At 49.5% G+C, this 15,396-nt stretch overlaps 1 protein-coding gene across 1 annotated transcript in view; it reads right to left on the bottom strand.

Annotated features, from left to right (window-relative positions):
* LOC142578463 (spartin-like) overlaps nt 1–7,100 on the bottom strand; it is a 34,882-nt gene extending 27,782 nt beyond the window's left edge. The window contains exon 1 of the mRNA XM_075687846.1: nt 6,927–7,100. Coding sequence (XP_075543961.1) covers nt 6,927–7,100 — 174 coding nt within the window. The remainder of the gene's footprint in view (nt 1–6,926) is intronic.
* Between the last annotated feature and the right edge of the window lie 8,296 nt (nt 7,101–15,396).

Raw genomic sequence — 15,396 nt, 5'->3', positions numbered from 1 at the left:
TGGTACTGCCATCGATGATGTGATGTTTGATCATCTTCATGGCGTCCTGCGACGAGAGGCCGGCACGAAAGCCAATCATGTTGTGAGTATAGATGTTGTTCTCTTCGAGATATCTGTTTAGTCTGTTGAGGACGACGTGCTCCGCCACTTTCCCAACGCAGGAGGTGAGAGAGATCGGTCGGAGGTTGTCCACGTTCGGAGCCTTGCCGGGTTTGGGGATCAGGACGACGTTGGCGCACTTCCATTGCTCTGGGACGCTGCCGTTTTTCCACGTCTCATTGATCTTCTCGGTGAGGTATGCGATCGAACCGTCGTCAAGGTTCCGCAGCATCTTGTTGGTGATTCTGTCGGCACCTGGCGCACACTTCCCCTTGAGCGCGAAAATGGCTTGCCTAATTTCCCCCACGGTGAAGTCTTCGTCCAATTCCGGACGGGCTGGTCCGATGTAGTCGGGAAACCGGTCTTCCTCGTCGCCATGCTTTATGGGAAGGTATTTCTCCATGAGCTTGGCAACCAGCTCGTCCCCGGAACAGGAGATGGTAGCTTCGTGAAGGGCTCTGGCGAGCGTGTGTCTCTGACTGGATCTGGTGCTGCCCTCGTCGAGGAGATGTTTAAGCATTCCCCAGGACTTGCCGTTACGCATCTGCCCGTCGATCGAGTCACAGACCTCGTCCCATTGCTGCTTGCCGAGGGTCCGACAGTGATCTTCGATGGCCTTGTTAAGATCGGAGATCTTTTTCCTCAATCTTCGGTTAAACCTTTGTCCTTTCCATCTCAGAAGCAGCGCCTGCTTGGCCTCGATCAGATGGGCCAGCCTACTGTCCATCTTTTCTACCTCCAGGTCGCTGACGATCTTCTTAGTGGATGACTCGGCGTCACTCTTGATTCGCTCGCACCAATCTTCCAGGTCTTTTGGGACGGGTGCGCTGTCGTTGCCGCGGAGCTTGCGAAAAAGGTCCCAGTCCGTGACAGTGAATTGTCTGGATTTACTTCGGGTGACTTCGAATCGAGTCTCGAGCACATAATGGTCGCTACCAAAATTTATTGCGGTGTTGCTCCACTCGGCTCCCTCGACGTTCTTCACGAACGCCAGATCGGGGGTGGTGTCCCGGCAAACCGAGTTGCCGATTCGGGTGGGGAACGCCTTGTCCGTGATGAGCGTGAGGTCCATTTCGTTGGCGTTCTGCCACAGACCCCGACCCTTGCTCGTGTCGTAGACGTACCCCCACACGCCGTACGGTGCGTTGAAATCTCCGACGACGACCAAGGGATGGGTGCCGGCCAGGTCGACGGACTTCTTGAGTATCGTTTTGAACTGCTGTTGCGAGTCCCTAGGATTGCTGCAGATGTTGAGTATGAACACGCTGTTTCTCCGCTGGTTGCGTTGTCTCGCATTGAGCAGAACCTCCGCCATGACGTATTCGACCTTGCAACTCGCCAGCTTCAGGTCGTGAGACAAGTGTGTAAGCCTCCTGTCAACTAACGTGCACACTCCCCGACCTTCGGCCTGCACGGAGACGGCACGATAACCAGAGAGGGATGCGGCAGAGACGAGGGTTTCCTGTAATGCTATTACTTGTGGTTTGTTACGTAGCGACCTTAAATATTGCTGCAAAGGAGCCCTCTTATTGGAGTACCCCCTGCAGTTCCACTGCCAAATTTTGAACTCCTCTTTGGCACTATCCATGATTAGATAAATTGTCCGGGGTACCCGCTGTAAGCACAGGTGCACGCAAGAAGTTCCCCCCATCTCTGCCATTGTAACGTGACACAGTCTGCTTGCAAACGCGAGATCAATGCAGGAACGGTGCGGCGTCGTGGGTCTCTGTAGTGTCTTCCGTTTCAACGAGTAGCGATCTAACATGAAGCTCTCGATCTATTTGCCGTGCTCTTTCGCCACATCGATGTTAAAGTCAGCGCACACGAGGATCGGCGTACTATGTGGCTTCAAGGTCTACATCCTTTCTGCCAGGAACGTTTCCGCGTCACAACGGAACATGTTCGGTCTGATGTACATGCAAGCTGACGATCACAAAACCAGTAGGTATCTGCACTTCACAAGCGTCTCCCACATGGCTTTTGCATGCCGCTGCCTATACACGGGATCGGGCTTACGTTCGCGTATGGCAGCCTCTTCGTCTGCCGTGCGCTGCACCCGCGGCCTACCAATGGTGACGGCCGGGAATGCATTGCGTGACCCGCGTAATGCAATGCAGATATATGCAGTTCATTTGGGTAGCATGGCGTTCAGCCATCTTTCATTAAGAAATGGGCTTACATTTTTTTTTCCAGATCCTAAGAGGAGCCCGTGTCCACGCGCACTTGCTGTCTCCGATAACCAGGGAAGCTCAGTTAATCGCGACAGGGGTGGTGTCATGCCAAGCAGAGGCAACTTGCGCTTCCAGTGAACTTTGTGCGCATGCGCTACTCTAGTTCAGCTCGTCGCTTCGCGCAGTTATGCTCTGACAGGCCGGCCAGTCGACACTAGCGTGGTACTGCGAACGTAAACTGTAGTGTTCTGCGTGGATGTGTAAGTTGACTTTCCTGCAGTGCGTTTTCGGCGCTCACGGACGAATCAGTCAGACGTAGAAAGCTTCGCTTTAATAGTTATACATGTCCCTCTTCAATACCTTACATAGTACTTTATTTGAGATGCCAGGACGGGAATAGTCAAGTGATCAAGCAGTCAAGTGACCTGGCTGCACAGTTCTCTGATGAATGGGCACATGCAATTAAGGGAAGGACATTTCCAAGTACCTATACAAGACTGTCATTGGTCATTTCATATTGTTTGTTTGACCCAACCACCAAACTACTAAGTTTTACCATTTCTGTTGTGCTTGTATCTTAGCACTTCACTAAAATTCGACAAGAAGTTAACTGTAGTGTTAATTTGTCGACAAAGCGCTCGCCTTCTATTGCGCGCTTTAAGACGCAAACGCGCGCACGATTTGAATAACGAATTATACAGAATGTCACTTCTTATGTCGAACTATTTTTTGCATTTCTGTTGCAGGTACCAGCATTCCGCTTCTTCATCTGGGTTACATTTAACAGGCGGACAATACTTTCTAAAAGAGTAGTACTGCAGAGGTTGGTAATTGACACGATTTTGTCAATTACCTTTTTAGTTAATAACTCTAGTTCACATGTTGCATTGGTGAAAATGGCCTATTCAGCTGAACTAGTTTCGTAAATAGTACCTGTTTAAAGATATGCGTCAAAGTGTGCGGCAAAATGCCTTGGCGCCATAGCTACCCCGTCGTGGTTGATTAGTGGCTATGGCAAGGTCAATCCAAAAGGTCGCGAAGCTTCGGGCGAAAAGCGGGTCAGAAAAAATTGTCACTAACATCAGCAAGGGCGGTTATGGGAGCAGCGATTGAAGCGCGACTATGTTAGGAGGGAACAAACATTGAGGAAGAAAAAAAGTGGTTCTTAATTAAAGCACCCCCCCCCCCCGAGACCCAGTTAGATTCGTTGATTGAAAATAAAACACCCATCAATTTCACATATACGTGACGAGTAAAGAAAAGACAACTCTACCATATTTTATTATAAACAAATAGCTTTCGTCAGCGCCCATCGCAAGAGAGGGCGTTGACGCCGCTATACCGATATCACATGCAATACAATGTAGCTCTTGAAGTGTGCAGAAAGGTGCGCTCGTAATGTTGACCTGTTACAATACACCCCCTCCCCCTGACACGTCGTGCTGCTGTGCTCGCCGGCGTTTGTCTGAATTTGGCGACGCGGATATCTTCATCGATTCTTAGCCTGTTCATTCAAAGGTAGTGAGTTACGACCGACAGATAACTGTTTAGTTCTCTTCGTGGGACTGCGCTGGCCGACAGGCTTGGCGTCCGACAATAGGGCCAGCACTCAACACCTAGGGCTTTCGTCGGCCTCCAAATAATGTGTTCTGTGCAGGGGTACGATTTTGACACCCATACGGCTGATTTTTTCCAGCATCGCTTTCCGCCCTGAAAGCTCGACACGCCCATCAAGTCGAATGGCGGGGCATTTGAATATACAGCTCTAATAGCAGGCCGCCAAAACAAATTTCGCGCCTTTGGGAACAAAATGACGTCGTTTTTGCTCTCAACGGATATGGCGTCACATTGTTTTGTTTTTTTCCACCGGAAGTGTTCCCTCCACATACAGATGGTCAGCGCTAAGCCCCATGAACCGCCATGTTTTGAACGTAAGGGCTCTTATGGAAGCTTCGCTACCAGGTATTTTTAGCTGGCCTATGGTGTTAGGCTGCTAAGCACGAAGTCCCGGGATCGAGTCCCGGCCACAGCGGCCGCATTTCCATAGGGGCAAAATGCGAAGACACCTGTGTGCTTATATTTAGGTGTACGTTTAAGAACCCCAGGTGGTCCATATTATTCCGGAGTTCCCCCACTACGGCGTGCCTTAATGATTTTGGCACGTAAAACCCCATAATTTTTTTTCATAGCTATTTTCTTGCTGCACTGCGAATATATGCAATGCACGATGGAAGTAATTGGCAGACCGACAGATTTCGTTGACTGACTTCCTATATCTCGAAATTGGTTCCGGTTACAAAATTGGCTCCAACTGAATAGGTCCTGCATGTCGACGGGCTCTAATTCCGCCATATAATGTGCCACAAAGTTATTAATGAAAAAGATAATTAGCTCGATCTTTTCGATAAAATGCTCCTGCACTCGCGACTTATCCAGAATGTAATGTCCACCATGCAGTTAAGGTAAGCCAGTTGAAGAAGCTGAATATCCCTGTATCTGCGACAAGGGGTACTTAAAAAAAATCCACATAAGAAGCTTAAAGCGAAAAAAAAAACTGCGATAACCAAGACGCAGGACCAGAAGGAAGCACACACACACGCGCGCGCGCCTCAGAGAACACGTCTACACGCAGCGGTCGGGCACTGGGAGCAACCTGGCTTCGCATGCGAAAGATTGTAGCTGCTGCATGCCGTCGTTTCAATGCACTAGCATCGTCGACAGGGGGAAGTCAAAGCGCGAACTGCTTGAAGCGTTTCATATCGAAAAAAACGAGCGGACTTGCATAAGCGACCCATCTGTGCTTATCACAGAGAAAGAGTGGCGTTTTTTATCAAGATTTCTTTGACATCTTCAACGTGTCTGAATGGTCTCTTCTGCCTGTGCGTTTGCGCAGGAAAAGCGGCGTTTAAACAGGTTCGATGTTTCAGTAAATCAGTTGCAAGTCCGGCGGCTGTGTGTGTGTGTGCCTCGTTCTGGTCCTGCTGTTTTCGCTGTTTTTTTTTTTTTGCTTTTAACATGAACCAACTGGCCCAGCAATTCACGCTCATAAGAAGCAGCACCCGATATACGTGTCTGAAAGAAAAAAAAATTAAGTATGAATACCGGCAAGGGAATGCTGGCTGCGGACAAGCCGTGCTGTTGCCATCGTGGGGAAGTCGCCGGCCCATGCGTCGGCCAAACGTGGCCACGATGATATAACCAGCGGTGATGACGTCGGCCCGGTGCCGTCTGCCGACCGCCTGCCGGTGGTCGGCAAACGGGCCGGCCATTTGCGAAAACCAAGCGCGGCCCGATCCAGATCTGGCCGAGATCGGGCCGTCGGCTATGTAACCGGCCATGGGCATCGGCCCTATCTTGCGCCGCGGGCTCCTCTTCTTTTTTTTTTGCTTGAGATGCCGCTTATTAAAATTCATATAAAACGAAGAAACGGTTTTTGAGACAACCACTGGGCCGATTTTAAAGGCATGTTGCATTTCATAGAAAAAGCTTAAGTCCATTGACTATTGGAACCGGAATTTCGATATAAGACCTGAATTTTTTTAACGGAATTTTCGAAAAATGGTAAGTTTGAAAAGAAACAGAAGCACAAAGTTTACAAATTTGTAGCTCTGCAACAACAACAGATATCGCAGTTCTGTAAACTGCATCCGTTAGAGAATCAAGTGAACAAATCTGATGAATGAATTAAGTGAATTTGTTGCATTGTTTACTAGAGTATCGCAAAAGCTGCGCTCACATTTTAGTAGTCTATTGAATAGCCATGTATAACATATCAATTTTCGTCCGCTTCAGATGTACTATCAGATCCAATTTAAGGAATTGTGATACCCTTTCTTATTGCCGAGTTACAGAGCTGTAAGCTTCATAATTTCATTTTCTGAAAATTTGTAATTTTCAACATTTTCTAATTAAAATTGCTGGCCTAAATAAAAAATCTACTGCCAACAGTCACTATATTTTAAGTTTTTCTTTTAAATGTAAGAAGCCTAATCAAATTTGATGCAGTGGTTGCCGAGTAAAATTGTTTATCCTTCCCTATGTATTCAGATATGAGTCCCCTGGGCCGGAGCGAAAGCTTCCTCTTAATTCGTATTTGCAATCAAAGCCACGGCCTTCATTTCAAACGCCCGTTTCGAGCCCAAACCCAGTGAGAGCGATCTTGTGCGCGACGGCTTTGAGCGACGAAGCGGGCCGTCGCACGAACAGGTCACTCGTTCTTGTCGCTCGGTCGCTCCGTTCTGGAAAGCTAGAGTTTGTCGCTCGTTGCCCGGAAGTGCTACGAGCGACTAGCCAATAGCGCGAAGCCGGAACTGGGTGTACATTAGAGTCAAGTACTATCGACTGCCGCACGGAATGAGCAAACGACTAAATTTTCATGCGTGCAAGGATAAGAACCTACTGCAAGACCTTCAGAAACTTTTTTATGCTGCTCTTTACAGTAAAACCCATCAACTTCAATTAATACGGCTCGCGTCACGGCAGTTTCGGCGCGTATTTGCTTCCCTCATGCCGGCAACACCCGGAAGACGTCGCTCAAAGTCGTCGCCCGCATGCATGGGGTGCGACTTGTAAGCGACGAGCGAACGCGACAGCCATCTCCGTCGCGTCGCTCGTCGCGCGCAATATCGCTTGCACGGGGTTTACACCACATCCTACCTGAACGCCAGACTCGATGCAGAAGAGCTCCTCCCTTCGCGGTGGGCGGGCAGCACTCGCCGCCTCGCTGCAGGTCGACGGCCTGTCGGCGTACAGCGCTGCGCCGCCGGCTGCTTCGACGGCTGCGAGCCGAAGCTCGACGTCGTCCTCGGTGGGCCGCATCTCCCGCTGCATAGTGCGCGCCCGCTGCCACTCCGGACCACGGGGAAAGATCAGCCAACAAGAAGGGACACTCGGTGAAAACTGGCAGCAGGAAATACGTCACGCTAGTATTAAAGCTTCCGCTATAGCTGCCGCGAGCATCGGTAAAAAGAGTTCGAAGTTAACAGACATTATCTTTGCTTTTAATTTTGTTCTTTCCCGCTTAAACTAAATAGCTGCGCGTATAAATGAAGTTATACTTCGCAACTTATTTCATTTTTTTGCGTTACCTGCCAATAAGCTAACGGCGCGCGAGGCGCGGCAGATGCATGCGCCAGGTGCCAGACTGGTCAGACACGCCACCGAAGCGGACGGGGCCGGCTGCTCATGTTACGTTCGCCTGTTGTCCGCTCGGCGAACCGTCTCTCTCTTTATTTCTTTCTTTCTTTATGTATAGCCTGGTTTGGCTCCCAGCGTATTCTTGCGTTCCTTCTGCACTTCAACACGACACCGCTGCACTACTGGGCTACGGCAACTTGAGAAACTTCGTCTGACAGCCTGCGACGCATTTCAAGCAATTTTGGCTTTGACTGCACGGAACCGAGACTTGTGATGCAGTTTGCGAAAAACAGCTCGGCCGTCCTGGAGCAGTTAATTTGATTTAATGGCTCGTACTGGGAGATGTTCGAGACGTTTTCTGCGAGCCCCAACATTACTATTATTATTGTTGTTGTTGTTGTTGTTGTTGTTGTTGTTGTTGTTGTTGTTGTTGTTGTTGTTGTTGTTGTTGTTGTTGTTGTTGTTGTTGTTGTTGTTGTTGTTGTTGTTGTTGTTGTTGTTGTTGTTGTTGTTGTTGTTGTTGTTGTGTGTTTTGAACACATATACACAGCTAACAGGAAAGGGAAAGCGAGGAGCAGGCTGGCAACTGCCACAGGAAGGGGCACAACGCCTGCGTACTCTTCTGAACGGAGGTGACAGCAACACAGAAATGGAAGATAGGAAGGAGGGGAGGAAAGAGGAAAGGAAGAGCAATAGAACAAATCTAAAGACTAAAGTAGAACACAGGACAGATCACACACAGTAGGACCGGTCACTGAAGGTCACGCTACAACGGAATGTTGAATGTTGACGCTACAGACGTGAACCTAAGTTAGTTAACTCTAGAAAGGTAAGTCGGGCGCGATTGGCCTGATCACATTTAGACACACAACCACGGGGGTACAAACATTCCTCGAGTGTTGCACACCGCAGGCCAAGGAGATGATAGTCTCTCACTAGCGACATGCGCGGCGCGCTGAAAGCGGGACACTCAAATATAAGGTGCTGAAGTTTCTCGCAACAGCCACAAGACGTACACAATGGACTTGCCACACGTCCTTGTCTGTATAAACGTTCGTGCACGTTCACGCAAACAACCCTCAACTTAAGTAGTTGTGCTCTAGCGCGACGAGGCAAGCCTCGACCACGAACACGGGGCGGGAACGTTCCATTTGGGACGCGCTGGTCTGGATGCTGCTTGAGTAGGTGGCGACGAATCAGCACACGAGCGTCATCAAGCTTGCACAACATTTCCGGGCAGTCACAGTTATGAGCGCCAGTTGAAGCGAGCCGATCAGCCTCTTCATTTCCGGCGATTCCTGCGTGTGAAGATATCCATTGAGCAACGAAAGATACCCCACGTGATGTAATTTTGCTCACAGAATCAGTAATGCTGCGCAAAATTGGACAATGAAGCTCACTGCGTTGTAACCTGCAAAGGGCAGCACGGGAGTCCGTAAAGATGACAACCTTCGATGTAATTAACTCCTCTTGCGCGTATTTCAGTGCAACATTAATCGCTGCTACCTCCGCAATTGTTGACGAAGTTGGATGAGGTATTTGAAAGATACGCCGTACTTGAGTTGAAGGGCAGAAAAAAGCTGCAGAGGCGCCTTGATCGTCGTTGTGTACAGAAGCATCTGTGAAAACTTTAAGATAATCTGGAAACTTTTCGAACATGTGAGACTGAGCCAATTGGAATATTGCTGAAACAGGCATATCAGACTTCTTGTGCTTGTCAGAGATGGTGAGGTAAATGGGGAATACGTGTTTCGTGATATCTTTTGGAGGCGGAGACGTATCTGAAGCAGCATGTTCAGAAATGGTAGTGATATTCATAAATAATGCCGCCATTTTTCCCATGCGAGATAACGGACGGTGAATGAGACGATCAAGGAGCGATTGACCATTCGATGCGCGATGCAGACGCTCAATACGATACAGAGCTCTCTGATCTGCTTGCAGCCTCAGGGGTAACTGATGCGCTTCAGTAAGTAATGCAATAGATTGGGCCTCACGAGGTAATCCAAGCATTAGCCGAAGGGCAACGCGATGATCTCGCTCCAGTTGGGCCATCAAACTAGGTGGCATGTTCCAAATTGGTAATGCGCACAGCATGCCTGAGAGTACAGATGACTGGTAGACCTGGAGAGCCGTTGTTTGGTCGCAGCCAGCACCTCTAACAGTCAAGGCGGCCACGTACTTAAGGAGGGAGTGCGATTTGCGTCGTATAGATTTAACAGCAGGACGCCAAGAGATGCGACCATCCACAATTAACACCAAATAACGGTGTTGTCGCTCCCAATTTATAGGCGTTTCGCCAAGATACAGTCGGCTCATTATTCGACGAGCACGTTTTTTAGGGTGATATGCTATTGCAGCCGAATTAGCAGGTGATATGAGCAGGCCAACTTCACCCAAGTACTCCTAAGTAGCGTTTAGAGCTCTTTGCAAGCTTACACGAAGCCGCGGACCATGGTGCGAAGGGCCGCTTATCCACAGAGCTATGTCATCTGCGTAGACAGCTATGCTCACAGGGAAGTCAGTGTCCCGAGGCAAACGACTAGGAAGCGCGGCGAGTACGGTACTAAACAAAAGCGGCGATAATACGCTGCCCTGTGGAACACCGCACTTCACATCTCGGTATTCACTAGTTACTCCTCGACACGCACTTTGATCCGGAGCTCTGACAGAAAATTATGCACAAAGTGGTGCAGACGACGCGAAATTCCCGCGTTTGCAAGCGCGATAATAATCGCCTTATGCGGAACTAAATCGAAAGCTTGCTGTATGTCTAGGAAGAGCATGTAGAAGGAATGCTTGTTTTCTTTAGGAAATTCGAGCGCTGAGACAAGGTCTGATATGCTGTCCAGAGCTAAACGGCGTCGAGGAAAGCCACTCATGACATCAGGGAAAATATTCAGCGCCTCTAGCCTGACATCTAAGCAAAACAAGACCATTCGCTCCATTAACTTGATGACATTTTAAGTTAGGGATATTGGCCGGTAGGACTTAGGTGCCTTGTAGGACGCCCGGGCTTTAAAATTGGCATTACGACGGACGATTTCCATTCAGCAGGGATTACACTGGTTATCCATACTTCATTATACTCGTCCAATATATGGTCATGAAAACTCTTATCAACGTTCCGCAATGCTTCATAAGACACACTATCTTCACCTAGAGCAGTGCGGCGTTTGGAGAGGCTCAGCGCTTGTTGCAGCTCCTCAAGAGTGAAATCTGCCTCGTCCATCTGGCAGGCTGGACCGTAGGAAGCGGTTATGGTGTTGTGACTTGTCAAAGAAGGAAGGTCGCTAAATGTGGCGTCACTGGATGCAAGAGAGACGAAAATGTCTGCAAATAACTCCGCTATTACTTTTGGTGACTGGCCAGTCGCTATGCTCAATGCAGCCGTAGGATTCTTGCAGATTTCAGGAGTGCGGAGAGCCTTCAGTATGCGCCATACATTTCCAAAACCACTTCCAGTATGCAACGAACTACACAAAGGTTCCAAGCTCTTGCGACGAAGCTGTTTTGTATGCCGCCGTATGGCTGCATCAATTCGAGTATATATAGTCAAGTCGCTGCGTCGTTTGGAGCGCTGTGCCCGTCTATAAGCGCACCGTCGACATGCGCGGAGCCGCAAAAGCTTAAGATCGGGGTTTGGTTTGCCGATATTCCGCCGTCGTTGTACTGTAGCTTTTCATAAGCACTCACTCATAAGTTTAAATAGGCTGTCTTGAGATGGTGTGTTAACCAAATGGGTAGGTGATCTGAGCCCCACGTGTCGGGTTCACATGACCAGGCTAAGTAAACATCTCTCGTTGATATCGCAAGGTCTATAGTGGAATGCTCCTTTCCTCTACTTATATATGTAGGTGAACCGTCATTCAGTATTTACAGATCGTTCTTGTTAATGATCTCCTTAATCTCTGCCCCACGATTGTCTTGGGGACGGCTACACCACCGTGGATGGTGGGCATTAAAACATAACACAAACGATGTACCACACCGACACACTAAGCACTCAAGTAGCGAGGTATCGGAAGAACGCGTAGGCCTGTTGTATATGCTTGCCACCGTCGTACACACACATCTGAGGCTCACAGTAAAAGCTGCACACTCAAATTAATCGTCACAGACGCCGTCTGTGTCAATAACCGCGAAGTCCAAGTCCGCACGAACGTACACTGATGCTTTTGAAGCATTGCGCGTGTGCGGCGCCTCCACACACTGGAAAGAGCCACAAGCTGGTTCCGCGCATCGAGTGTTACTGTGGACACCCACGAAGCCTGGCAATCGATATTCGTCCTTCCTTTCGTCACTTTCCTGAAGTGCTATAACGTCTGGTGGAGTCTTCATAGCGATGAGTCGAAGGACTAGATCAGCGTGCCGCGGTCGCATCGACCTGACATTCCATTGCAGCACAAAGGGGCAAGGCTGCTGACAACTGTTAGAATTGTTTCCGGTAAAACGTCTAGCGAAGGCCGTCGAGGACAGGAACGAGTGCCTCCAAAAGTTGCTCTCCTGCTTACGCTGCTGGTGTCTGGCGACCGGCGATTAGAGATCTGACGACGTTGACAAGCATCTTGAGAAGATTGACAAGTTGCACATCGTCGTTGGCTGATACCGGTTTAGGTACTGTGCTTGCAGGGCTTTCCACTGTGGTCGAAGTCTGTGTAGATACTTGTTCCAAAGGTTTCGATGGAAGTGCTGGCCACGATGTGTCTGAGAGGGAGAAGGTCCGCCCCCCTACATCCCGATGTGTTGTGTCTTTGGCACTCTTTGAACGCGCTGCTTTTCCAGTCGCTAAGGCAGCAATACGGCGACGGGAGCTTTCCTCTCCTGCTGCCTTCTTTTTGGCTTTCTGTTTTAGTGCCTTTAGTTCATTCTTCAATGAGGGACATCCTTTATTCGTTGCCAAATGGTCAGCATTACAGTTAGGGCACCGATATGCATGCCTGACTTTCACAGGGATCTACATGGTGATTCCCAACGCATTTGGCACAGACCAGATCTCTGGTGCAAAAGCCCTGAACATGACCAATCTTAAAACACTTAGGACATTGCAAAGGCCGTGGTACGAAAGGTCGAACAGGATAGCGCGCAAGTCCAGCCTTTACATGACTAGGCAGCTTTCCAGAGGCGAAAAGTATCTTGATACACTTCGACGAGGCCAGCCTTCGAACGCTAATTATTTTGCATGGTGGCGTGCAAACGATCACGTTCTTAAAAACTTCGACTTTGAGATCCAAGCCCACATCAGATACGGCACCAGCTGATATATGCGTACCCTGTGGTATGTAGGGACGCGTGTGGACCCTACAGATTTCAGACAAACCAAGTAGAGTTTGCACCATCTTGTCATCAGTTGAGTCAACAGCAATGACATTTTTCCAGGGGTTCACGCGAACCTGTTGGATTAGTCCAGGGGCAAGTTTGAAGAAGAAATCATTAAGTTTCTGTCGATATATAGCATTCAGGCTTACCATCGTGTCGACGGGCATGAAAACTACTGTCCTAGTCTTGATGGTGCTGTATAGGATAGTCCCTTCACTCGAGGAAGATGCCGGAGACGTCCGTCTTGGACGGCGGTGCTTGACAGGTATGAAAGCATCCGAATCTTCTGATCTTGAGTCAGAAAGCTCGGAATAAGCAGCGTCGGATCCTTCTGCCGAACTGAGCCGCTTCCGAGCCGCGGGCGGTCTATATATGCTGACCGCCAGACGCGTCCAAGACCATACCTTCCATGGCAAGCTCCGCGGGGAGGATCTCCCAGCAAAGTAGGAGACTTCAGGGGTCAGCACAAACGTCGTTGCCTGTTACTGATGCATGAAAATAATATATAGAGAGAAAAACTGCAGCACCAGAAGAAAAAAATTATAACTTATGTCGGTAGTCTTGAGGCACGCTTGCTATGTGACGCAGTAGGCGAAAAGCAGCTCGCGGCCGTGAGACGCAGTTAGTTTCGCGTGTACTGAATCTTACTGGGTCAAGTTCATGACGATTTCTCTGATCCCAAACATTATTGTAATGTCGTTACTTTTTCGGATACTTTTGAGGCACGCCCGCCGCGCCTGGCGTTGTGAGGCCGTTAGCGAAAAGCAGTTCGGCCGTGTTGACAAAGTTAGTTCAGCGTGTACCGAATCTCAGTGGGACAAGTTTGCGACGCTTTTTGTGACCTCGCAACAACATATACCTTCTTTAGGTACTCACGCTTTTCGAAAACGCGACGAGCGATTGGCAGGAGCGATAACACGGAAGTGCGTTGCCAATCGCTCCGGCAGAACGCGCAAATGATAAAGCTGCGGAGCTGAAAAACTAGCAACATCTAAGTCGAAAATTCTGCCTTCTGAACGACTGAAAACGGTCTTTGCAGCCACGCATTTGTCTGGAGCGCGAGTAGGAGGCATTCTCCGAGCGTCCAGCATGATCTGGCTGAGAGCCTGTGGTGTGGCCGCTTCTGTGTACGTAGTTAACCATCGGGTCGGCTGAGGCCAAGTTGTTTTGGAAACGCGCAGTCGCCTGTGTTATTGAGGTGCTCTTAAAGTGCAGGAAATAAGGCCCGTGAATGGGGGAATGCTTGGAAATAGGATGTTTTCGTGGTATGTACGGTATTGTTTGGGATGGAGTCGGGTATTTTCTATACCATGGTAGTAAAAGCGAATTGCTTTTGCTTTCAACGCCGCCCATTCACCACTTTGGCGCGTTTCGCCGCTACACGCAGTGTTCGTAAAGGTCTAAACACTAAAAGTACACATGCTTGTAGTTTATTTTTCAGCTGACGCCGTCCGGTGGAGCTTCCTACGGGAACTACTGCTGCTCACCTGGTGCCGCAACGTTGAATGAATGCAGAGCCCGGAACAGGCATTTGTGTAGAGCCAAATGAACGTTTCCGCGTTTGACAAGGCGACTTCCGTCCACTTGATGAAATTGCGAGTGACACAGATTCGATGGAGGCGTCTTACGATCGTTCACAATGATTTTTACTAAATAATAAAACGAAAACGAAATTAAATCGAAAACTGCGCCTCCGCTCGCTATTTATTTCGCCAACCTCCGACAGCTAGTCTGATGCACGAGAAGTGCTTCGCGGTGAGAAAAGTTGGCGCTATCTTCTGCAGCCCTCGCGGGAGCACGGTTCCGCGCCAAAGCTGTGCGTCTCCTCCTCGTCTCCTTCCAGCCCGCCTTCAACTCTTCCACGGTCTCGCAGAAGATCCCGCCTCCCTGCATACACTGTGGCGACCGGCCGAACACCAATTACATGTTGTGGATATGCCACCCGCCCCCTCCTAGACTTCCTTATCCCACCTCTTTATCCCTACCACCTAACTTCGGGCGGCTGACTACATATCAGGAACAGGAATACCTGGCAGCGTACATCTCAACGGCTATCAAGCACGCTGACAGAGGCGGCCTGGACTGAGGCGACCTGCTCGGTAATCCACTTAGCGACACTAAAGTTTTCTCACTGTCTCTCTCCTCCTCCTCATCCATCGCGACCTGCGATCGCGCACTAGACGTTCATTTGAGGGACCGCCAGTCGTTGGTGCGCAGGCGCCAGTAAGAGCGGGCGCGAGAGAGAAAATCTGGGGGATTTTGCTCCTTGAATATATTACCCTGCCTAGGTACTACGAAGGAAGCTTCTTTGCGCGTGTTGTAGGCGTGTGTCCCTGGGCGTGCCGGCATTGCGGAGTGGAGTCAAGTTTGTTTACCCTCGGACGCTGGCTGCCGGCGCGATAAAGTAGGTGAAGCAGCGGGCTAAGTCGCGGCGGATCGTGGCTTTCTCGCGCGTTACGGCGATGTACCTTGTAAATGACATCATAGATGTTTCTGTGGGAGCAGTAACGACCTTAGTGGAGCCCGCGCCGCATATATTGAAAATCTAGAAGGCAGAGCGCCTTAGCAACCGTGGTTGAACGCAAATGGCTGAAAGGCCGCCGTTGAAGATGACTGACCCAGTACCAGAGCCGCAGGCGCGAGAAATTCTGTCCGACGTACCTTCAGATGC

Source organism: Dermacentor variabilis, chromosome 4 (genome assembly GCF_050947875.1).
Source record: "Dermacentor variabilis isolate Ectoservices chromosome 4, ASM5094787v1, whole genome shotgun sequence".
Taxonomy (NCBI): Eukaryota; Metazoa; Arthropoda; class Arachnida; order Ixodida; family Ixodidae; genus Dermacentor; species Dermacentor variabilis.
Note: the sequence above shows the minus strand (reverse complement) of the source record. Positions and strands in the feature narration are given on the sequence as shown.